The sequence below is a fragment of the Rattus norvegicus genome, chromosome 20 (genome assembly GCF_021556685.1).
Source record: "Rattus norvegicus strain SHRSP/BbbUtx chromosome 20, alternate assembly SHRSP_T2T, whole genome shotgun sequence".
Classification (NCBI taxonomy): Eukaryota; Metazoa; Chordata; class Mammalia; order Rodentia; family Muridae; genus Rattus; species Rattus norvegicus.
The window spans coordinates 20,120,735-20,143,912 of NC_141553.1; the positions used below are offsets into that span (position 1 = coordinate 20,120,735).

The 23,178-nt window shown below is 46.4% G+C and overlaps 1 protein-coding gene across 11 annotated transcripts in view; it reads right to left on the bottom strand.

The window, feature by feature from the left end:
• Window positions 1–23,178, bottom strand: part of Rhobtb1 (Rho-related BTB domain containing 1) — a 128,951-nt gene that overhangs the window by 5,417 nt on the left and 100,356 nt on the right. For all 11 annotated transcript variants that reach the window (XM_087597497.1, XM_087597491.1, XM_087597492.1 and 8 more), the window contains 5 exons: window positions 19,492–19,677; window positions 15,038–16,008; window positions 12,984–13,102; window positions 6,231–6,381; window positions 213–301 (listed from right to left, as the gene is read on the bottom strand). In XM_087597497.1, coding sequence (XP_087453623.1) covers window positions 213–301; window positions 6,231–6,381; window positions 12,984–13,102; window positions 15,038–16,008; window positions 19,492–19,677 — 1,516 coding nt within the window. The remainder of the gene's footprint in view (window positions 1–212; window positions 302–6,230; window positions 6,382–12,983; window positions 13,103–15,037; window positions 16,009–19,491; window positions 19,678–23,178) is intronic.

Below are 23,178 nucleotides of genomic sequence, written 5' to 3' on the forward strand. Positions count from 1 at the left end.
AGGAGGGTGAGACAGATATTGGAGGGAGGGGTCCGTCCTTGTTCTTTCTGGCAGGTATGGAATGTCGACTGAAACGTAAAACTCTGTGCATACGGGCACACCTCTGGGACATCTTATATTTGGGCAGATGTGAGAGTGGGATGCTTTGTCAGCGAGAAAGTGGGCTCCTGGGACATACACTTGAGATAGTAGGTAAAAGCCCACAAACTTACCTGCGCCAACTCCAAGTAGGAGAGTACTTCACCATCAATGCTCACACCACTCACAGCGGCCTTAGTGAGCTCCTGGACGGCATGCTGTTCTGGGAGAAGAGAGAGCAGGACAGGGTTAAAATGCCCACCCCAAGCCAGATGTCTGGCCTGGAGGGGCTGGTCTGGAACCTCCGGAAAAAAAACAGGAGGTAATGGATATAGTTCTGGGCAGACACTGGAAATGAATTTAGGGCTGATTCTGACCGGTGTGGTCTGTCAGTCTCCAAGCAAGGCACTTAGGTCTCTAGGCCAGCAGTTCTCAACCTGTGGGTCACAGCCCGTTTGGAGGATGCGTGTGTCATATATCAGATATCCTTTATATCGGATATTCCCATTACGATTCATTACAGTATCGAAATTACAGGTACAAAGTGGCAATGAAAAAAATTTATGGTTGAGGGGGTCCCTATAACACGAAGTGTAAAGGGCCACAGTGTTAGGAAGGTTGAGAACCACTGTGCTAGAGGGTTCTGGCCTGTGTTTCTAGAATCCTCAGAATCCTCCAGACCTTCCTGAATCTGCCTAGGATGATAACCAGGGGTCGGTCGTATGAAACCATTTAAACGCAGATAATTAGTGTCTATCTCATTGGCCACACTAGCCCCGTTAAGTGCTCAATAGCCACACATGCCTACCACCTTGGAATGTACAGACATGGTACCCACTGCTGGAAAATGGTTCTACTAGACAGCGTGGTTTCTGGAAGCCCAGCACGCCTATAAGATCCTCTGACTCCAGTCACGATCCCGTTTGAGTGTGTCTTCAAAGACTGAGTGACAGAGGACCAAGTCTACTTGGGGAATTAGAAACTGAGGGTGTAGCTTGCCTACCATGCCTGAAGACTTGGGTTTAATCCCCAGTGCTGCATATAACAGCTGTGTGGTCCATCCATACCTGCCATCCTATCACTTGGGAACTGGAGGCAGAACAATGAGAAGTTCAAGGTTATCCTCAGCTACATAGTGACTTTGAGGCCAGCCTGGGCTACCTGAGATACAATGTAGCTAAAAAACTAAAATAAATGCAAAACCAACAGACAAGGCATAAAATGTGAATGAATGTGTTGGTCTCAACTATGACACACACCGACCACCCACAGTTCAAGCTTTTGAATTATAAAGATGGAGGAATATTGGTCCTAAGTAATAAAACTCCAGTTTGAGAAAGCTATGTCTGCTTAAGAGCTTGCATCCAGCTCCGGAGGCGGGAGTTTAAATTGTGGTTCTGAGGCTGGGGTGATTTTTGTTGCCTCTGTTTGGGTAGTCTCGAGCTTCAGGTTAGCATGGGTGTGTGAAGTTTTGGTGTAGCCATTTCCAGCTTTTGATGATGACAGCATCAGGGGGACTGTGGTGGCACCCCACACTGCAGGCTGACCACTTTTGGTTTGTGCTTCTGTTTATTTCAATTGCAGATGAGGGAGGAGGAAGATGAGGAGGAGGAGGAGGAGGAAGATGATGATGATGATGATGATGATGAGGAGGAGGAGGAGAAAAATGAATGAATGTAAAAGATGTGTTCATCCAGCCTCGGGTCAGTTCATTGTCTGGCCTGGCTTGCTTTTTGCCTCAGTGCCCCATTCTGGTAATTCTTACACTATTTCAAACTTTTTAATTGTTATTAAATGATGAAATATGATTGGTACTGGACCTATATGATGTGAATTTTTAAAAAAGTTTATGGGGCTGGGGATTTAGCTCAGTGGTAGAGCGCTTACTTAGGAAGCGCAAGGCCCTGGGTTCGGTCCCCAGCTCCGAAAAAAAGAACCAAAAAAAAAAAAAGTTTATTTCATGTATATGAGTACAACGTAGCTGTCAGAAACACCAGAAGAGGGGATCGGATCCCATTATAGATGGTTGCGAGCCACCAAGTGGTTGCTGGGAATTGAACTCAGGACCTCTGGAAGAGCAGTTGGTGCTCGTAACCGCTGAGCCATCTCTCCAGCCCAATGTGGTAAAGTTAGTAGATAAACATTGTGTGTATCCTGACTGCCCCACTGGCAGGCTTACACTTCCTGGGTAATCTCTCTCCTTAAGCCTTCCAATCCCTTGTCATGGCTTACCATGGCTTCTAAAGATTCAAATGAGATAAGGGAAGCGCTCCTTTTAACCCCAAAGATAGAAATGCTGAGTAAGTTTAGTAAGAAGGGGCTGATACATGTCAGCTCACGACTTTCTGTAACTCCAGTTCCAGGGGATCCAGATACATTGCACACTGGGGCCAAGACAAAAGACTTTGAATATTATCTATAAACTCTTTGGTAAATGGGTGAGGGGGTGCTGGGAGGTAACTCAGTCAAAACCCTTTCCATGATGGCATGAGAATCAGAATTTGGATCCCCAGAACCCTTGCAGGGTATACACCAGCTGCCTACGATCCGAACAAGGGGAGGCAGAGCTCCTCTGGGGCAAGCTGCCTAGCTCGACTTGAGACCCAAGTTCAGCAAGGACCCTACCTTAGTAAGTAAAGTCGAGAATGACTGAGGGAGGTGCCTGATGTCAACTCTGGGCTTCCACATACGTGAGCACACATGTGTATGAGTACCCACATACAGGTGTGGCGACAGGTACATATGCAGGTGTACTGCACTTACATGGAAAACGCACAGATGAACTGGACCATCAAACAGGATCCCCATACTACAGAGTGACCTTCTGTGAAAGGAAGGGTCAGTTGTTGTGCTAAACCTTGCTGTCATTTGGTCAGAAAAAGCTCTCTCAGCTGCTGGGACCTTTAGCCCCACTGCCTGTACAACTACATGTACAGAACCTAGGCATGAGGCTTCCACTGTGCCTAGAGGCTGAGAGGGTGGTTTGGTTTTACTTATTATTTTTTAAGGCTGTTATTGTTCTTTTTGTTTTTTGTTTTTTTTTTTTAAAGATTTATTCATTTATTATATATAAGTACACTGTAGCTGTCTTCAGATACACCAGAAGAGGGCATCGGATCTCATTACAGATGGTTGTGAGCCACCATGTGGTTGCTGGGATTTGAACTCAGGACCTCTGGAAGAGCAGTCAGTGCTCTTAACCGCTGAGCCATCTCTCCAGCCCCCTCTTTTTGTTGTTGTTGTTATTATTATTATTTTATTTTGGTGAAAGTTTCTCCATTTTCTGGAGGTAATGCCGCTTCATACTTAGCAGACTGTTCCTTGGCTGTAAATGTAAGTTTAACTTCACTGAGATACCAAGAATTTCCTGCTTTAGTGGCCTGGGGCTGACACTGCTCTCTCTGAGGTGTGCCCACGCTGTCCAGGCCTCCTGCCTGGCTCTGTGTTCTTGAGCCCACACAGTTGCCTGCACACACGCTGATGCTTTCTCTGGTACAGCCCTCCTCAGCCGGGTGGACACACAGAACAACTTAAAGCTAAATTTCCCAGAGAGGTCAGCTGGGCTCCCTAAGTAACAGCAGGTGTGATGGATAATCTCATCTGTCAACAGGACAGGGTCCAGGATCACCATGGAAACAGGACTCTGGCCTGTCTGTGAGGATGGTTTGGGGAGGTTTGAGCTTTGCTGGGAAGATCCACCCTGAGCCTGGTCTTGCCATCCTACTGGCTGAGTTCTCAGACTGAGTGAAAGAAGAAAAACAGCAGGTCTCCAGCATTCAGCTCCCTGCTTCCTGGATGCAGATGCACTGTGACCAGCTGCCTTGTGCGTGCGTGTGTGTGTGTGTGTGTGTGTGTGTGTGTGTGATATACAACATGTAATACAAAATTGAATTGTACAATATAAAAACATTGTATATTATGTAAGTAATCATATATATTATATATCATATATAATATGTATTAGGACCACGTAGCCAGGAAGCAAAGGGGCTAGAAGGGGACCCTGGAGGAGCTCACTCTGATTCTCTGTTCTCTGCCATTCTGTGTATCTATAAATGTAATATATTTTTATATACTATGCATGTTATGTTCTATATTATAATTGTATAATTATAATATAATGTCAAATTTTCATAATTAAAGATATTATATTTAAAGATATTTTATAAGTTGTATTGATAAAAATAAAAGGTATTTATAAAAGAATACATTTGTAATATATAATAGATGATAAATTATATGATAATGTATATTATAAGTCTGCCTCACAAGTGCTGGGATTAAAGGCATGTGCCACCACCGTCTGGCATGTAAATCTGGAGATAGAGATTTGCCATGAGGGCTATGAGTCTAAATGCTTGGCTAAGACTCTGCACACCAAGTACCATAGGTGGCTCGAGGCGCCATGTTGGGGAGGCATTCGGATCAATACCAGCAGGATTCTATGACACCATGTGAGTGGCCTGGAGCGTGCTCCCACAAAAGCTTTCTTAGGGTCACTTCAAAAAGAAATCTTTCATGTAGAAATCAACTCCATGTTATCAGTGTTAGACTTTATCCTTATCATAAAACCGGGACCACACTGACACTGAGGACAGATGGACCAGGTTTAAGATTGCTTTTTGCCTATTAAAAATAATCCAGTGTATCCTGGAAGGACAAATACTTGTGCAACCCTCGAGTGGTTGCCCAGATTGGAACTCACATTTTTGAAAAGGGCATACATTCCCTTTGTCGCTTTCTGGGGTTAATGTTTGAAGGGTAATACACTCATTTTTTTTGGTTCTTTTTTTCGGAGCTGGGGACCGAACCCAGGGCCTTGTGCTTCCTAGGCAAGCGCTCTACCACTGAGCTAAATCCCCAACCCCAATACACTCATTTTTAACTAAGGCTTCAGTACGTTGGAGAATTTTTTTTTCTAATTGTGAAGTTTCAAATCCTTTCCTTTAAATTGGGGAAGAAATATGAAGAAAGGGGAACTTTATTTCTAGGTAATTCATGTGTATCTTCTATCAGAAGTCATCACTAGAAATATGTATGTAAATGTAAATATATTATATGCTGACCTTGAATAGGATGGCTTGTTCTCTACTCCTTTTTTTGGCTCAGTTTCTCAGCCAGGTTTTACTGAAAGCCCAGTGTGCACAGACAATTCTCCCGGTGCAGGAGGAAGGCCAGTAAATATGACAGTGTGTCTCTGCCTTCCCCTAAATCGAGCGAGTACAGGGGATTAGCACCCATACTGCTAACTGACACCCTGACACCTCTGGGGAAGAAAGCAGGAGGTTGAACGTCTTAAGATGAGGGATTTAAATGCATATATTTCACCCGGACCTGCTCCTTTTTATCAACTGAACCAATCTACAAGTTACAGAAAAGAATTCTTAAGCTAAGTCAGACACCCCCTCCCCTGCCAAATGAATTTGACGATGTCAGAATATTTTCAAAAATAGTTTAAAGAGAAAGAAAACTTCTCAAAACCAAATACGTGATCTGCGTGCCAACCCAGTGTTTGGAGGATTCCTAGATTTACCACAGTTAACCTTCTTAGCTTGGTGGCAGCTAATGTACCCATTTTTGAGAGGGAAAGGGAAAGGGACAGGGAGGGGGAGGGAAGGAGGGAGGGAGAGAGAGACGGAGAGAGAGAGAGAAAGACAGACGGACAGACAGAGACAGAGACAGAGACAGAGAGAGGGTGGAAATACAGAGATCAAGTCACACAAAGGACAAATCACATAGCCAGAAAGCAAAAGGGGCCAGGAGGAGACTGGGGAAGCTGGTTCTGATCCCCCATTCTCTGCCGTGCTGTAGATGTTCCTCCCTCTAAGGCTACCCTTGTTGGGAAATATTGACCCATTAGCTTGATTTCGGATTCTGTGGTCTGCGTAAGACTCAGCACATGTGCGACGTGCACCTCCAAAGTGTCCATTATTGGGCACTTATTGTTTTCATTGTCTAGCAGGGCCTATCACAGAGGAGCTTAAGGGGTACTTGTTGCATCAAGTTTAGGTGGCCAGACCGGGCTGGCTTGATGGCCTCCGCGTGCCTGTTCTGTCCCGAGAGATGTAAATCAGAGTCTGACCCTCGGAAATCTTAGTTTTGTTGAGTTGTCATTTCAGTCAGCATCGGACACAAAAGTCACAGGGCCTTACCTACGAGTGCAACCAAGTGTGTCAGGCAAAATCTGTTAGCTAAGGCGATTAGCTCCAGAGGGTCCAGGTCCAAGTTGGGCGACAACTGCTTGGTGTAGAGGTATTCCAACACGGCCTGCATGGACATCTTGTTTATGTTTGGAAGGTGAACCTGCAACAGTATACAGAAGGATCAGTGCTTCCGTGGGAACTGGGGGCTCGCACAGGATGTAGGGGCGGAGACTGCACACCTTCAGGCTATGGGGCTAAGAAACATCCCAACCACGTGACCCGGTACCGAGCCACTCCAGGTACATCGCTCCGAGGCTGTGCCGAGAGCGCCTGCGGTTGGTATTTATGGCTATAAACATTAACAGTTTGATTTGTAGGTGACAAGGAGTGTTGCTACCTGACAGAGCGCAGTGCGGAGTTTTTTAAAATGGCTACCTGGGCATATAAATCAGACGAACGGGTCGTAAATGTGTTATTACATTATTGGCCCTCCCTGTCAGGAACCTGAAGGTACTCCGTTGTGGGGAGAGAAATCTTCTGGTAATGTGACAGATATGAGTTGCTGCTAGCCACGCGGCTACAGACATGACAGAGTTCCCCTCTCTGGTGGCCAAACAGGCGGAATGACCACACCAGCTGCCATGGCGACAAGCTTCATTCCTACAACCTGTCTGCATCTCCCGGCACTGTGTTATACATCAGTACTCTCTTTCACCACCACATGGTCTCAGAACTACTGATATATCACTGGGTCTCAGCAGACGCAGGGTAGCCAAAGGACTCTGCTGGGGGACATCTGGGATACTGTTTTAGTTGGGTCCGGAGCACGATCTCTTGCAGGATCCCCAAAGCCTCTGTCCCGTGTGCCTAGTGCTATTCTTTTTTTTTTTTTTTTTCTTTTTTTCGGAGCTGGGGACCGAACCCAGGGCCTTGTGCTCACTAGGCAAGCGCTCTACAGCTGAGCTAAATCCCCAACCCACGCCTAGTGCTATTCTTATATAACACGTTACACTTTCTAGGAATGACCTGAGGCTTCAGTCCTAGATGGAGGAGGTGGGGACACAGATCAGTAGGTATACAAAGTCTATTTCGGTTCTTTGCTAACTCCACTAAATCCGTGTGGCCCATAAGGAGTGGCACTATTAGGAGGCGTGGCCTTCTTGGTGGAAGTGCGTCACTGTGGGCGGGCTTTGAGATTCAGAAGCTCAAGCCTAGGCCCAGTATCACTCTCTTCCTCTTGTCTAAGGACCTGATGTAGAACTCCCGGTTCTTTTTTTCTAGCACCAAGTCCAGCACCTGGATGATCATAATGGATTAAATAAACCTCTGAAGTGGAAGTCACTCATAATTAAATGTTTCCTTTATAAAGAATTGCCTTGGTCATGGTGTTTCTTCATGGCAAAAAAACCCTAAGACACTCCACAAGGCGGAGACAGACACCGTATGGAATGGCGTCCTTGTATTTCTGACTGGAGTGTCACTTTAATAGAAGCTTCTGTGTACAGCATTCCATACACCCCGTCGAATTTGATCCTTCCATCTGCCCCAGGAAGAAGAGACTATTAATTTTGCTATTTTACAGACAAGGGCACAACAGTCAAGGAGGCTGAGTTTCACATCCAAGGTTGGAGGGTTACTCAGCGGGGACTGGGACTTAAGCCCAAGGAATGCATTTCTGAAGTTCACAGGCCGAAATGCTAGGCAGACAGGGAGTCTCCTCATGGCAACACTTGGGGTTGCAGAGTGAGAAAGCCTCTGATTCCACAAATAGTTCTGTGAGCTAGAGTTCTAATTTGAAAGGATGAACCATTATAGACTTCTTAACAGTGGCAGTTAAAAAAAAGAATAAAGCATGTAAAATATATCCCTCCTCAAAAATATGCATGTATGCATGCACATGTGTAGATTCATGTATGGATGGGTGCCATGGATGGATGAATGTATGCATTCACACATGTTTATATGAATGTGTGTATGTATGCATGTATGTATGTACATATGTATGGATGTACATATAGATGGATGTATGCATGCATGTATATATGCATATATGCATGTATGCATTTATGTATGTTTATGAATGTGTGTATGTATGTATGCATATATGCATGTATGTATGTATGATGTGTGTGTTCCTTCTCTCTTATACTGATGATTATGTCTGTGCCATAGGCTTAGTCACTCCCCATATAACTCATGTAAAGAGGGGCTGCTGAGGATGGGACTGTACACAATTCCTGCATCTCTTTCCCATTCTGTGTGAGCTTGTGGGTAAGCTTTCCAGAACAACGCTATTGCCACTGTTGATGATAGTCTCTTGAGCAGTCAGCCACTGGCCACGTCTGAGGAGGAATATACTTCCAGGTGGAGTTATTTCTGCAACATGTCATGGGGAGGACTCGGAACAAGCTCTTAGAGATATGAAGTGATGGTTTATCCCTTGCTCTCGGACACAGGCCCAGAAAACAGTGAACCCCTGGGGAAGCCCCCGGGCTGTCACCATTGACTGTCATCTCAATTCCTGACCCCTGTGATGACAGAATGGGAGGAGTCAAAGTTGATATTATAATCTTAGACTAGCACCGAGTTAAGGCTGCCATTTGCCACTGACGCTCCACCTCTCTGTCCCTTCAGATGCTAGAGCAGACTGTAACAACACTGACTGGCTTGCCTGTCATGTGCACACGTTGTAACACCCCTCATTCCCGTCAGCTGTCGCACCAGCAATAAGCCCTACCACTGTGTATCTATCACTGAGCACACGTGTGTGTTTGCTCATACACGCATATATGCATAAAGGGATATGCGCTTACACTGCGCCGATAACAGACGGGAGTGGCAGACTCCTCTCTGTGTGTGTGGACACGTGGTGAGCTTTCATTTCTGTTCAGTGTTTGGGTTCCTGGGAATTCTTTTTAGGTACTTAAATGCTAAGGTAATAAACTTTCAAAGCATCCATGTTTCACCAAAACGTTAAGAACTATAATTGCAGATGTTGGGCAGAAAGTGTCTGCTGCCTCAGCCAATGGGGGTGGTGGTGGTGGTCTGCTCTTTCAGAAATGGGAGTATGCAGTGTGTCTTTGAGGAGACAGGGTAAGAGTGCGTGGGTTGGCCCAGAGGTATGCCAAGACACGGCCTATGGGCACACAGGTAAGTACCCTGTGGCCCTCGTCCATGCTAAACGTTACTTCTTCACGGAGTCTGGGCTTTGGCATCTCTAAGATTGCCTTAGCCGTGCTTGCTAAGAGAATCATCTGGGCTGTTCACCAAGGACAAAAAGGCCACTTGAAATACAGATGTGAGAGGTGTTTCCTAAGAAGAACGGGGTTGTTTCTGGGAACCGGGGACGAGAGTCCAGTGAGCACTGCCCTGGTCCCCTGCGTCCTCAGAACCGTTCTGATGTGTGCAATCTCCAGCAACCAGCTGCTTCCCTGTTGATGAGAATACGTCAACACCTTTGAAGTGATGATTCGTTCTGGCAGGTCATCTTAGGGACCCTTCGGAGTAACCGAGGAATGAGAAACACCAAACCCTTTCACAACGTGCCTTTCTGCCTCGTTGCTGACTGCTTTTTTTTTTTTTTTATTAAACAAAACAAAACAGATCCTGTTTCTGTGATCTCTGAGCTTATGATTAGCCATGCAACCATAGGGAGGACCTGCTCGCAGCCCTTGAGACAAGAGATGGAACACGGCCGTCCACACCCCGCCTACTCAAGGCAGCTCCAGAGAGTTCCACCCTCAAGACCTCACGTTCCTCTTTAGTTGGTTTAAAGTTGTCAATGTGAAGAATAGCTCAGACCATTGGGGCTGGAACGAGAGGCATTCTCCCACAGAATGAGTAAGTATTCCGGAGCTAGCCCACTGCTTACTATTACCCAGCATGCATTTGAGGCAGATGGCTCGCCAGTGGGAAAGAAGGAGGCTTATTGCTATATTAAAAGTAACAAAGAAAACAAAAGGTAAAAGCAGTAAAACAGAAATGTCTTCTATATTAAGTGATAAAGTATAAAGTGACACTCATGGTTCGCTGTCCTCTTTTCTACATACACGTGTATAAAGTTCCTCTCTGTATCTTGAATAAAAAGAAATGGGCTGAATTTCAGGGGATAAGTCAGAGTTTCCCAAGACAAGACAGGCTTAAATGATGACCTAGAAGGGCTGAGAGAATGGCTCTGCAATCAAGAGCACTGGCTGCTCTTACGGAGGACCGGAGATCGATTGCTAGCATCCGATGATGGCTGGCACCGGTCTGTCACGCCCGTTTTAGTGGATCTGACCTAGACATCACATGCAGGTAAAACAGCCGTATGCAAAAAAAAGTAAAAATAAATCTTAAAAGATGACTTCGAAAGGCTAATGTCCAAAAATAAGGATGGACCTGAGTCCTCCCTGGAAGACTTAGGCAGCGTTTCATGAGGCTCAGGTCTCTCTGTATCCACCACTGCCTCCTTGTCTTGGATTAGAAGATGGGCTGGCAACTTCTCCAAAGCTGTTCCAGAAGCACCCTTACCCCCAGTGAGAGAACCCGAGGGTGGTGACAACATTTGCTGGGCATTGCGTACGCTCCAGGGATGGCTCACAATCTTCCATGGTTAGCCTGTCCTTGGGAGGACACTTTCCGCCATTTTTGGCTAATAGGTGAAGAAGGTTTAGAGAAGGCTGGCCGCTGGCCCAGGCCACAGTCACACTGAGGTAAAAGTTCATGAACACCTTTTCTGTCTCAGAAAGATCGAGAAGAGACAAGGTGGGGCCGTGGGGTGAGGTGGAAGCGTCAAGGGTGGGTGGGGTTGTTAGGGATCATGGGATTTTAGTGACATGGGGTTGTGCTCTTCTTTTGTCCCCCAGGGGCTAATCTCTGCCCATGTTAGTTTTAGCTTCTGTCCTCAGAGGGGAGAAGCTAGGACTGAGCCCTTTCAGAACCCCTAAGTGGCCACTTTTTCTGGCGTGTGTGTGCTCACACGTGTGCTGCTATGTTTTGTTTTGGTCACCTCCACCGCACATGTTAATCTGGAGTGATTAGAGTCCCTTCTGTGAAGGGATAAAGGGGATTATCGTCCAGCGCTGACACTGTTGCTCTGTGACTGGGGTCTTGACCTTGTTCATCAGGTTCCACTCAGCGTAACAACACTGTAAGCTGGTGTAGAGGGCTGGAAGGATAAGGGGCCCACACCAGAGAATGCCGGTCACCCCAGGTTAGACAGAGGGGGAGGTACCCCCAGTCTTTCCTGTAAAGGGGTGAGATCAGTCAGCATCAGTGCCAACTGAGACTATGGTGGCTAGTAATGGGCTACATGCTCGGGAAGGCTCTCACACACCTCACAGGCACGTCTGGGTCACGACCCAGTGCTTTACCAAGGGAGACTCAGAATGCAGAAGTCTCTTCCCAGGACACCCAGCTTGGGAGTGCAGAGTTGTCTTGGGTCACAGGGCCCTTCTCTGTGAAGCCTCTCATACCTCTGAGCACATAGGAGGGAGACTTAGTAAATCAAGAGACTTCCCGATTTCCTAAGGACGCCAAACTGGGCTGTTTTCTGGGATCTGATTAAGCAGCAGCTGTGGCCTGTTCTGGAAGTGGGAGGATGGCCCAGTGACCTCAGCCTCAGCCATTCCCAGCTTGTGACTTTGGGATTGTGTTTCCCTACTTGGAGATGTAAATGCAGGCTCCTGGGGCACAGTGGAAGTCCTCTGTTCTCCCCCCAGCCTTTCCCCTGGGAGCACCCCCTTTTTGAAAAGTTAGCCTTTGTTGTCAGTATTTCTTTTGAAAGTTGGAAGAGATGCTGAAATAAACAGCCCAGCCCCTAAGGGCAATAAACTGATGGGTCCCCCACCCACCCCGTGTTATTGTTTTGGGGATAAAAAAAAGATGTTAAGGAATACTGCAATACTCCACAGAACTCTGCGCTCCACCTATCCTTTGTTAGAAATGCTTGACCGAAATTTTTTTCAGTAGTGTTTGTAGAAAGATAAAGACAGGGATTTTTGTTTGTTTGTTTTTTTTAAAGAAATTCCCTGAGACATTTTTTTTTTTTTTTTTTGTTCGGAGTTGGGGATCGAACCCAGGGCCTTGTGCTTCCTAGGCAAGGGCTCTACCACTGAGCTAAATCCCCAACCCCCCCCTGAGACATTCTTGTGTTTGGAGGGTAGGACCGCTCCGCTTCGGCAGGACCTGGGCACTTTGAACTTTGAAAAGTGTCCAGAGCAGTGAGTCCTTTTCCTTACACACACACACACACACACACACACACACACACACACACTCACTCACTCACATACATAAACCCCACTCCTAGCCCATCAGCAAGCTGGAAAAACCAGGGTTTGGTCTCTAATGCTGTGGCTTATGGCTGGCCCTCAGGGATCATGAGGCATACCCACCAGGCTGCGGATGACACGCCTGAGGCTCGAAGACCGGGTTGGGGAAGGTCTCCTGTGCTGCTAAGAACGGCGCTGGTCCTCCATTGACTGAAGGACTTTTTACTTCCCCAAACTTTTAGAAGACAGACTTTTGATAGCATCCTGCCTGCTGATGTTTGTTAGAAAGTGTGGCTAGGCAAGACTCTTTAGTGGTAAGTGTGGTAGTGTATCCTTACGCTCTCGCACGAGTGACCCACAAGCTACTATTCCTCATGGCTGCAGGCATGGCAGGCATCTACACAGAAAGTCTCGCACTAAAGAACAGCCCAAGGAACCATTTCATGGAAGCTGGTAAAGTTGAGCCACCCAGGCTACTTAAAACATTCTGGGCTTGCAATGTTCCTACCTCACTGTTGGTGCTTTCCACAAAGGAGCCCCCGAACATGGCGGCCATCCACTCGCAACTACAGATCAGCAGCGGCTTGTGGGCACTGATGGCTCCGTCATCCAAGGTGAATGTCACATCTGCCAGGGATCAAAGGAGCAAGACTATGTATGAGACGGCTTTGTCAGGGGTTTCACCCCAAACTTCTGCTCTGGGCACACACATGAATCGGCATCCCTCGCACTCTCCTCCAGGCCTACGGATCCTACTTCGGTCCATATTGGTACATCTGGCTCCCATTTCAAGGAGGATACACTGGAAAATTGTACACAAATTCTCAGAGGCAGAAAGGAGAGGATTATCTTTTTTGTGTTTTCCAGTTTGGGTTCCTACAGCTTTTGACACATGTATGCATACATGACAATCCCGGTTCCGGATATGAGTTCAAATGTGAAATCCAGGTATGTTTCCTAGGTACCCTGTATACATATTCTGCAAGTAATTTCAATCCACACCAGACATGGTTCGTTGTTGAATTTACTCTACAATTGTAAGATAGCCTTTTCTATGTTCCATTAACATCCATGATTGTGTCTGTGTCACTGTGTTCAGTGTTTGAAATAAACATTTTTCACTTTAATTTTTGTCCCTCAGGAGAGGCACGGAGTTTACCACATGCTGTCACTCAAAAAGTTGGAGTTTGGAGCATTTTGGATCTTGGATTTTTAGGCTAGGGATAGACGTTCAGTATATTCAAGTCTCCTATTACGGTTGGCCATGTGTGTCCTAGATATATATCTGAAGCGCTCTAAGGTGTGCACGCATGCGCGCGTGCACGCGCATTAACTGAAGGTTATGGGTCCCTTTATTCTCAATTAATCATGAAATGTCTAGGAACTCCAACACTTTGTAAGGACGTGTGCCGTGATGTATTGCAGCTAAGAAAATAGAACAATGTTCTGATGGCACCCATTATCTACTTCAGATGTCTCAGTTACTCTTGAGTGACTGACAGGGCCTCTCTTCAACGCATGCGTCCTACGAGGAGCCCCCCCCACCCCTGCCCCCACTCCCGCCTCCGCCCCCGCCCCACTCTTGCCTGGCCTGTCTCAGCAAGTTAGAGAGAGGCATCCGGCTTTAATGGTTGTCTACCAGCTAATAGCATTCGCAAACACATTCTTTTCAGTAACATTCTGGGCTGCTTTCACACCGTGGCAACCAATGTTTGTAGCAAATGTTACCCCTTGCTTTGAGGTGAACAGGGTGACTCAGTATCTGTTCTAGTGGAGTTCTGAGGCAGGGATTATGGAAGACAAACAAGAGCTCAGGAAGGCAGCTTCTTACTGTGGAGTCTGCTCCCTCCCCCCCCTCGTTCCCCCCTTCCACATACCGAGATAAAGATTTTAGTGTAACTATATTAGACAGAGCAATGTGAAGGTCAGTCCGTCAGGCAGTCTCCAGAGAGCTTGTTTGTGGAAGGACGCTGAGGGCTGTGCATGACATAGTTAACCAAGGTGGACGAAGAAAGATCAGGGTCCAGGAGTCCAAGGGCAGAAAGTAGACCAGATTCCCCGCCCCCCCCCGGGGGGGATGGGATGGGGGGATGGGGTTGGGGGTGGTAATGCAACTTCCTCTTGGACTTCAGTGACCTCAGGACCAGAAGTCAATGATGCAGGGACAATGGAGGAGAAAGGAACAGTGGACACGGGTCATCTAACAGATCCTGAAGGGGTGGGTGGTGGGAGTTCAAGCATGAAGGCCCTGGAGAGGCGCTCAGGGTCATCTGCTGTACACTGTGACTGCTGGAGGTGGAGGGACTAGGTTTCGGTAGTGACAAGGCTTGGCTTCTTGTCCTCACTCTTGTCGCTTAACTGACTTAGTGACCTTTCACTTAGGGACCTGACCCCTCGGGTTCTTGTTTCTCAACCTCTGCAGGGTGGAAAGACCACCTCTCTGGCTTGATAGCCACTAGCAAAGGTAAAATTAATCTGTATTATCTTTATCAGTTCTCATGCTAGACCCCGCCCCCACTGCAACCCTCAAAGGCCTCCATGGCTCCCAGGGGCCCTGCTCACCTGAGAAGGTGCCCTTACTGAGACATTCTTTGATCCGATTGGCTTTCCTGACGTGGAAGGCTTTCGTGATCTCCTGGTTCATAAAGGCCTCCTTGTTCATGATATTCTCCACCATCATCCTCAGATCAAACATCTCCAAGACCTCGGCCATCTGAGCTAGCCCCAGGAGATCTTTCTCCTTTTCGTCCAGCTGCCCAGAGTAGAGGAATCTCAGTAGGGTCCGGAAAGGGCCTGACTGCATCGAAGAGTCCAGCCTGACCACGGTCACTGGGCCCACCCGCTTGGAAATGGGGTTGACCCGCACCTCCCTGTGCATGCTGACAAACCCCTTGCTCCAGCCGGTTAGGGCGTGCGCCTCGGAAACCGAGGCATCGGTCTGCGAAGCCAGACTCTCCAAGAGGTCCTGGCCTGAAGATGCTCCTGGGTCAGCCTGAGGGGTCCTCTGGGAGCCCTCCTGCCCTTCCTCGGCTGCTCCAAGACTCTGCGTCCGCCCCTGAAAATCCCTGCATGGCACCTCCTCACCAGCTCCTCCACTCCAACCCGGGGAATCTTCACACTCCATTAAAAAAAGGTCGTAGAATTTGGAAGAAGAGGTAGCGAGGTAAATGCGGTGCGCAAAGATGTGCTCCTGGTCGTGGAGGATAAAGAGGACGTCGGCGCATAGGGGATTGTCCAGTAAACAGGCTGCGTCGCTCGTCCCGGTGGACGGACACTCGGGGACTTTGATGACCGGGGGAGGAGCTTTCGGAGGTAGGAAGGGCGCCTGAAGCAGAGGCTTCTGGACTTTTTTCAAGTGGGATTTCCAGAACTGCAGGTGCCGGCGGGAGATGAGGGCTGCCCGGATGGCATTGTCGAACACGTCCTTGATGCCAAACTGGTCAAACACGCTGGTCTCATAGTACGGGATGCCAAGTTCCTTCGCCACCTCGCGGCCTTTTTCTGGGGGCAAAATATCACCTCTCTTTATGGGCCTGAAAAGGGGACATTTAGTAAATGCATACAATCTGTTTTCTTTGAAGGGGAAAGAAAAGAAGGAGAGTGTCTAAATTCCCAATAGAATTACACAATTAAAATCCTATTCACTTCTTAAAATTTTAAAATCCTATAAGGCTCTCGAAAATTCGTAATCAACGGTCAGTCCAAGATCAAGGGTCTATGGCCATAGTAAGACATATGCGTTAGTAGCAATGGTGGTAACTGTGGTATTGGCTTTTGTTGCCTATGTGATGTTGATCGAGGTATCTAACCTCTTTAAGCCTTGATTTTCCATTTTTTCAAACAGGTATGGCAACCCAGGCAAGCACCCCTTTAATTCCAGCCCTCCCGAGGCAGAGGAAGGTGGATCTCTGAGTTTGTGCCCAGCCTGGTCTATAGAGTGAGTTCCAGGATAGCCAGGGCTACATAGAAAAACTGTCTCAACAAAACAAGACAAAAGTTACCACTACCATTTCCGTCTTTATCATCAGGTCTCACTTTTTTTTTTAAAAAGATTTATTTATTTTATGTATGTGAGAACACTGTAGCTGTTTTCAGACACACCAGAAAAGGGCATCAGACCCTATTAAAGATGGTTGTGAGCCACCATGTGGTTGCTGGGATTTCAACTCCGGACTTCTGGAAGAGCAGTCAGTGCTCTTAACCACTGAGCCATCTTCTCCAGCCCACCTTTCTTTCTTTCTTTCTTTCTTTCTTTCTTTCTTTCTTTCTTTCTTTCTTTCTTTTTTTTTTTTATAGCTTCGAAATGCTTTTCTCACTTCTACTATCTGGGAGTCCTGTGAAGTACTATTTCATTTGGTAGTGAGAAGAAACAGACAAGAAGCTCAATCATCTACAGCACATCTACAAGCTCCTAGAAACTTCTACTAAGTGGTTCATATCCAGACTCCCCAACTCTTGGTACAGTGATCCATGTCCAGTGGCTTCTAAAGTCTCTCTCTTGGATTCATGAATCTCCATCACCCTCCCCACCCCCCATCGGTATTTTGATTGGACTAGTACTGGGGTCTCCTAGCTAGCGTCTCCTCACCTCAGGGTCTGCACTTAGAGCTGAGAGTTCCTTTACTGCAAGGGAAGTATTAAAATAACACGGGGAAGGCTCAGCCTGCAACTCTGTGTCAATTTCTTGTGTTTCCACAAAGCCAGTGGAGGAACAAAGTCCTCGCCCTTTCGGTCTGGCTCACAAAACTCATTTACAATTTAATCAAACCCACCAAGGCCAAAGTAAGCAGCCTTCTGCTGGGCTCTTGATAATATCAGGGAGAGATTCCCGAACAGACAAGATACGATCTGCTACAGTTCTTCGAGAAACACAACCCTCGATTCTGACAAATGCTCTCAGAAGCTGACCTTTTAAACACTTTGCCTTTGATGCCAAAAGTCATATGCTTCCTAGGCCCTGGCCCAGGGAAATAATGACAAGACTGGATGGAATTTGGATTTGACAACCTGGACTGAGGGAGAGAAGGAGGGACAGAGGGAGGGATGGAGGGAGGGCACACCTCAGGATGGAAAGATCCAGGGAAGAAGGTCCAACTTTAAGGTTCTTTTTGTGGGCCTTGGGTGATCTTTGTCCTTGAGGCTGGCTTGAAATTTGCTAATTAACCCAAAGCCAAACCTGTTTCTCGGAATCTCCAAGTTGTTCTTTAGAAGGGACTGTCTGGACAGCTCTGCTAACCTCTCACCAATCATCCCCACCCCCGGGCAATTCTGGACATTCCGTTCCTAGTCAGTACACGTTAGAACACAGGGGTTGTGTCGACCAAATGTGACCTGTGCCGACCAAATGTGACCTGTTCTTGTGAATTTTACGCAGGATGTATCAGAAAGCATCTGAAATGGTCTAAGACTGTCTCACTTGCTATTGCTTTGATAGCGTACTAAGTGGGACCCAGAGGAAGTTTTTGTGATATGCCAACCAGGTTAATACTGAAGTGAGGAGGCATCACCATCAGGATTTTGTGGGAATTTTGCCATTCAGCAGAGGACATGGGTACCAAACAGACACAGTGGTTTTATACAAGAGTAACTTCCGAGAGCATAGGTTTTGAAAGTTTTATTGGTTTATTTACTTTTTGAATATAGGTGTTTTGTCTGCATGAACACCTCAGAAAGGGGCATCATATTTCATGGGACTTCAGTTACAGCTGGTTGCTTATGCTGTGGAATGTGTGGGTTCTGGGAATTGAACACAGGGCTTCTGGAAGAGCAGCCAGTGTTCTTAACCACTGAGCTGCCTTTCCAGCCCTGAGCATAGGTCTTTAAAAATTCTTATTTTTCCCCCCAAAATTGGTATCCATAATGTGCACATGGTAAAAGAAATCTTCTTTTTAAGATTTATTTACTTTATGTGAGTATACTGTGGCTGTCTTCAGACACACCAGAAGAGGGCATCCGATCCCATTACAGATGGTTGTGAGCCACCATGTGGTTGCTGGGATTTGAACTCAGGACCTCTGGAAGAGCAGTCAGTGCTCTTAACCACTGAGCCATCTCTCCAGCCCTACTTTTTTTTTTTTTAAAGTACACTGACACTTTGGTAATAAAAGAACTAGATGCATTAAAAAAAAGTCACACTTGGTTCATTTTTGCAATTACAACTGCACATGATTTTAGGTGTTTTGCCCCTTTTCTTGAGGCAGGGTTTCACGGTGTAGCCGTGGCTGACCTTGAACTTGGGATGTAGACCGGGTTGGCCTCAAACTCATGGAGATCCACCTGCTTCTGCTTCACAAGTGTTGGGACCACAGGTAAGCCTCATCCTGTTCAGCCCTACATGACTTTTAAACAAAACTGGGTGCTGGCCGAGGCCTACTAATGCCAGCCACTCAGGAGGCTGAGGCAAAAGGATCACAAGTTCAAACCTCATCTATGCTACAGAGTAAGCTACAAACTGGCCTAAGAGATTTAGTAGGACACCCCGTCCCCTCAGCTTGAAGAGAGGACTGAAATGTTGCTCAGTGGTAGAATGTCTCCCTAGAATGTGGAAGGCCTTAGGTTCCCTCTCCAGTACAAGGAATCAGAAAAATACTAGCAATACCAAAGCCAACCTAGACACAGTTGTGTGAATGAAAGCTCATCTTGGTAAGGGTGCCATCCTGGCCCAAACTTGGGCTGATCATTCTGAGGTTCAGTTTACTTAATTCTAAATAGGCACACTTGCAAGAATGACGCCATTTTGGGCGGCTAACAAACTGTATAGGGCTTTATTCAAATACAGTACTTTATCCAAAGCGGTACCACACTCCCTGTTTCAGTCCACAGAATTCCTTCTAAGCACTGGCTTACAAGACTGGACTGGAACTTGAGACTATCAGCACAGTTGCTTCAGAATGGCTGACTGAGTCGGCTAAGCCTCATGGCTCATAGTGTAGCTTCAGTGGTCCCTGAAAATCTGAGGTGTCCGCAAACTCTTTCCTCACCCAGGTGGCAGCCGAAAGGCGGGGTCCTCAGCTTACCTTGCTAAGGGGCGTCTGGCCCGGTTAACAGCCTCCAGGTCGGCGTAGCGGAGGTCTAGCTGGCAGCCAACCAGAACGACAGGTGTTCGAGGGCAAAAGTGCTTGATTTCTTGATACCACATGGTTTTCACATGATTTAGGGAGTTGGGATTCGCGATGCTAAAGCAGAGAACCACAACATCGGACCTGAAAGGCAACCGCAGAAGAGGCTCGCACGTGTGTCCCGCTAGCCATCACGGTCCCTCTCTCTTCTCCCGCTTATTTAATGCCATGTCATGTCGCAGTTAAAATAATATTCGAAACCAGGGCTGGATATTAAACCCATCTATGAGTCATGCAGACAGCCTACTCAGCACCCCCCCTCCCCCACATTCCAGACCAGACACGGCCACGCGGCTTTTTCACATCTCACTGTGGAATGTGGATGTGCTCAGGTCCCCCCACTCCCACGCCCTCGTGAAGTGTGTTTTCCCCCCAACAGATGGTCACCCAGAGTAGTTCAGTTCTGGAATGCCCAACATGCCGGAACTATTTCTGCTCTCGAGAAATAGTTGCAAGATGAGAGGAAACGATAAAGACTACCTTTCACCCACTTAATCAAACACAAAAGGCGAAGATGACCCGACCCAATGAGAGAAAGCAAACGGCTGGTGAGGAGGTCAGCGGTATTTGCCGCGTGGTGCCAGCAAATACAAAGAAGGAGGTCGGCCCTTCTTGCCCACGCACACAGATACAAACCACAGCCTTTTTCTTAACTGCTTCCAAACAGACAAAACCTGACTTGACAGGAATTTGGATTTTTTTTTTTTAACTAGGTGTAAAGTAAGAAAATGAAGTAGATTAAGGGCTGATAAGGTCAGGCAATACTGGAAACATACCCCTCCCATGTTCCAGGTGATCCACAACGGTATATGGGGAAAAAGAATAAAGAAAGAAAAGGCTTCTACTTAAAATCGAAGACAGGAGTGTCTGTTTTGACGATATAACTTACTGGTCTAGTAAGACAGGCTGTTCAAATATGGTAATTGATGGTAGGTAGCTGGTGGGGATAATAACCCCCCTTCTACGTTAAAATGTGTTGAGTGATTTTTTTTTTTTTTTTTTTTTTTTTTTTTAGTAACAGGCAGGCAGGGTAATGGAGACTAGAAAAGGGTTCTTCTCAGGGAGTTAAGGCTTTCTTACCAATAGACTCATGGCTTTTATGAGATGCTAATTCATTGCCTTAGCTGTTTATGTAATGGGAAGAATCAAGACTATGAATTAAAAAAAAAAAAACCTTTCTTAAATCATTAATGAGATCTTCTTCCTACATATCAATGGGGGCAAACAAATATATGCAGGCAGCTGTAAAATGTCTAAAAATAATCATTTGCGATGCAGAGCTCGGCAGGGTACTTAAATGTAATTTTCAAGTCGAGCCTTTCCATGTATTTGCCTGGGCTTGAGCATGCGGTGTGGGGGTGGGGGTGGAGGAGTGGGGGTGGGGCAGGGGGCGGGGCTGGGAGCAGGGTGGGAGGAGGGGGTGGGGAGTGTGGATTGCACCAGACATAGCCAAGGGAGGGGAAAGTTCCAAGTTTATGCTGCTCTCTAATTACAGAAGGAAGATGAATGTGTTAGCTCTGTGTAATTAGGATAACCTCGAGTATCCTAGCTGAGTAAAGATGTTTTCAAAGGTTTCTGGATGCTTCTATGTGTAGAAATATGTATAAATATATAAGTGAAAGGGGAGGTGGCTCGTCTTCGAGATTCTGATTTAACTACTAGGCTCTTCTGTCTTCAGTCTCACTTCTAATCAGCACAAATAGCAGGATCCAGTAACGTGGAGAATGTTTTGAATATTCCCTTTTTTAATTTTAAACAGTTCTCTGTTATTGGTCTCTCTGTTTATATTGGTATCTAATGAAGTCCTGCTATAAGCTTTGCTCTGATCATAAAATAAAACCACCACAGAATCTCGGCCTGCTGAGAATAACACGTGTGGTGTGTGGTTCAGCGTCTCGGACAAAGAATTAAGCAAATGCATCCACTGTCAAAATTGAGGACTCCTTTGTGTATGTGTGTGTGTGTGTTGTGTGTATATGTGCATGTGTGTGTTGTGTGTGTATGTGTGTGTGTGTTGTGTGTGTGCATGTGGTGTGTGTGTATGTGTGTGTATATGTGCATGTGTGTGTGTTGTGTGTGTGTGTGTGTGTGTGTGTGTGTGTGTAGTATCTATTGTGTTTGTTATAATTGGTGCTGTCAGTTTCCATATTACGGCATGCAGCTGTAAAGAGAATCATTTTGTGAACTTCATTTCTCTGATAGACATGTAACTAAATGTCAATTCTACCATCTAATTTTATGAGGTAGCAAAGTGAGGTTTTGAAATCGGAGCAGGCTTGGTTGCCAAGGTAACCGTGAGATCACTCAAGCCGTGAAACACATAGGAGCTACTATCCAGATGACCCAACAGTCAGGCCCCGACAGGACCTGGGGTGGGGGTGTGATGGTATCAGACAGATGGAATCTTCTGATAGCCGCACGATTCTGTGACACAAGGCAGGTCCGGAGGTACCAGTGTCTTACCATGTCGTTTCGGCATCTAAATGCTTGAAATCTGTGGGGGAACTGGGGAAAGATCCAGTGTTCTGAAGATAGGTTGCCTCAACATTTAAGAGTAACTTGAATGGGGAACAACACTATCATTGCTGTTAAAACGACCCAGAGACTCAAAATTTTTATATATCTTAGGATAAACTTTTGCTTTTCTAGCTGCTACAAGAAATCCAGCTCCATTATTTTACACTGAAGTCAGTTAAAAGTGAGAATAAGCTTTAAACTATAAACTCGCTTGTGTTTAAGCCAAGTTGGTCTAAATACAAACCCGGTGTGTGCTCTCAGCAGAATTCTGTCAGAAGGTCTTGCCATTGTCCAATGGACAAATTCCAACAGAGGCTGAGAATCAATGGTCAGAGAGATGGGGCTGTGGACAGAGCCTCTGACGTCTCTTAGCCCAAACCCTCTCCTAACTGGCAATATGTCTGCATCCTCTGTGGTCTGAGCACCCACTAAGACCAACTCACTAAAGAAAACCGTTCATTCCTTCTAGATTCCCGCTCCCCTTCCCCCATTTTTTTTAACCTAGTTCAAGAAGGCAGGAGATGGGCAGCTAAGAATATCTCCAGCTTTGGGCAGGATTCCAAGGAGTTTAGAGATAAGCATTCTCGAATGGGGGCTGACATAAACCCGTATTTTAAAATGCCTCCCCTATGGAAGATAATGAGAGAGATAGCTTCTAGAAGTTCTGCCTCTGTGGCTCTGTTACTGTTTTGTTTGGTTTCAGTTTGGCGAGGGGGTTTAAAAATAATTGCGGAGGGTGTGAGGAGGACGTGCTCACAGCCTTGGCAGAGTGGGTTGTCTGGAAATGACCTCAGGGTCTATTTCAGTTGTAAAAAGAACGGTAGGATTGAAACAGAACCCTCCAGCTTGCCTGGGGTTGAAAACCCGGGAATTCATATACAAAGCCCTGGGTGTACTGAGCTTTAAACGCCCAAATTTGAGTATTGAAAATATGCAGGAGGAGATTTCAAATGGGTATTGTATTGATTTTCATTTTAAAAATTATGACTGGGATAAATAGGCCTAGTAAACAAAGCCAGAAACATACACACAGGTCTAAGAATACATCTTTTTGTTCATTGGCTGTGT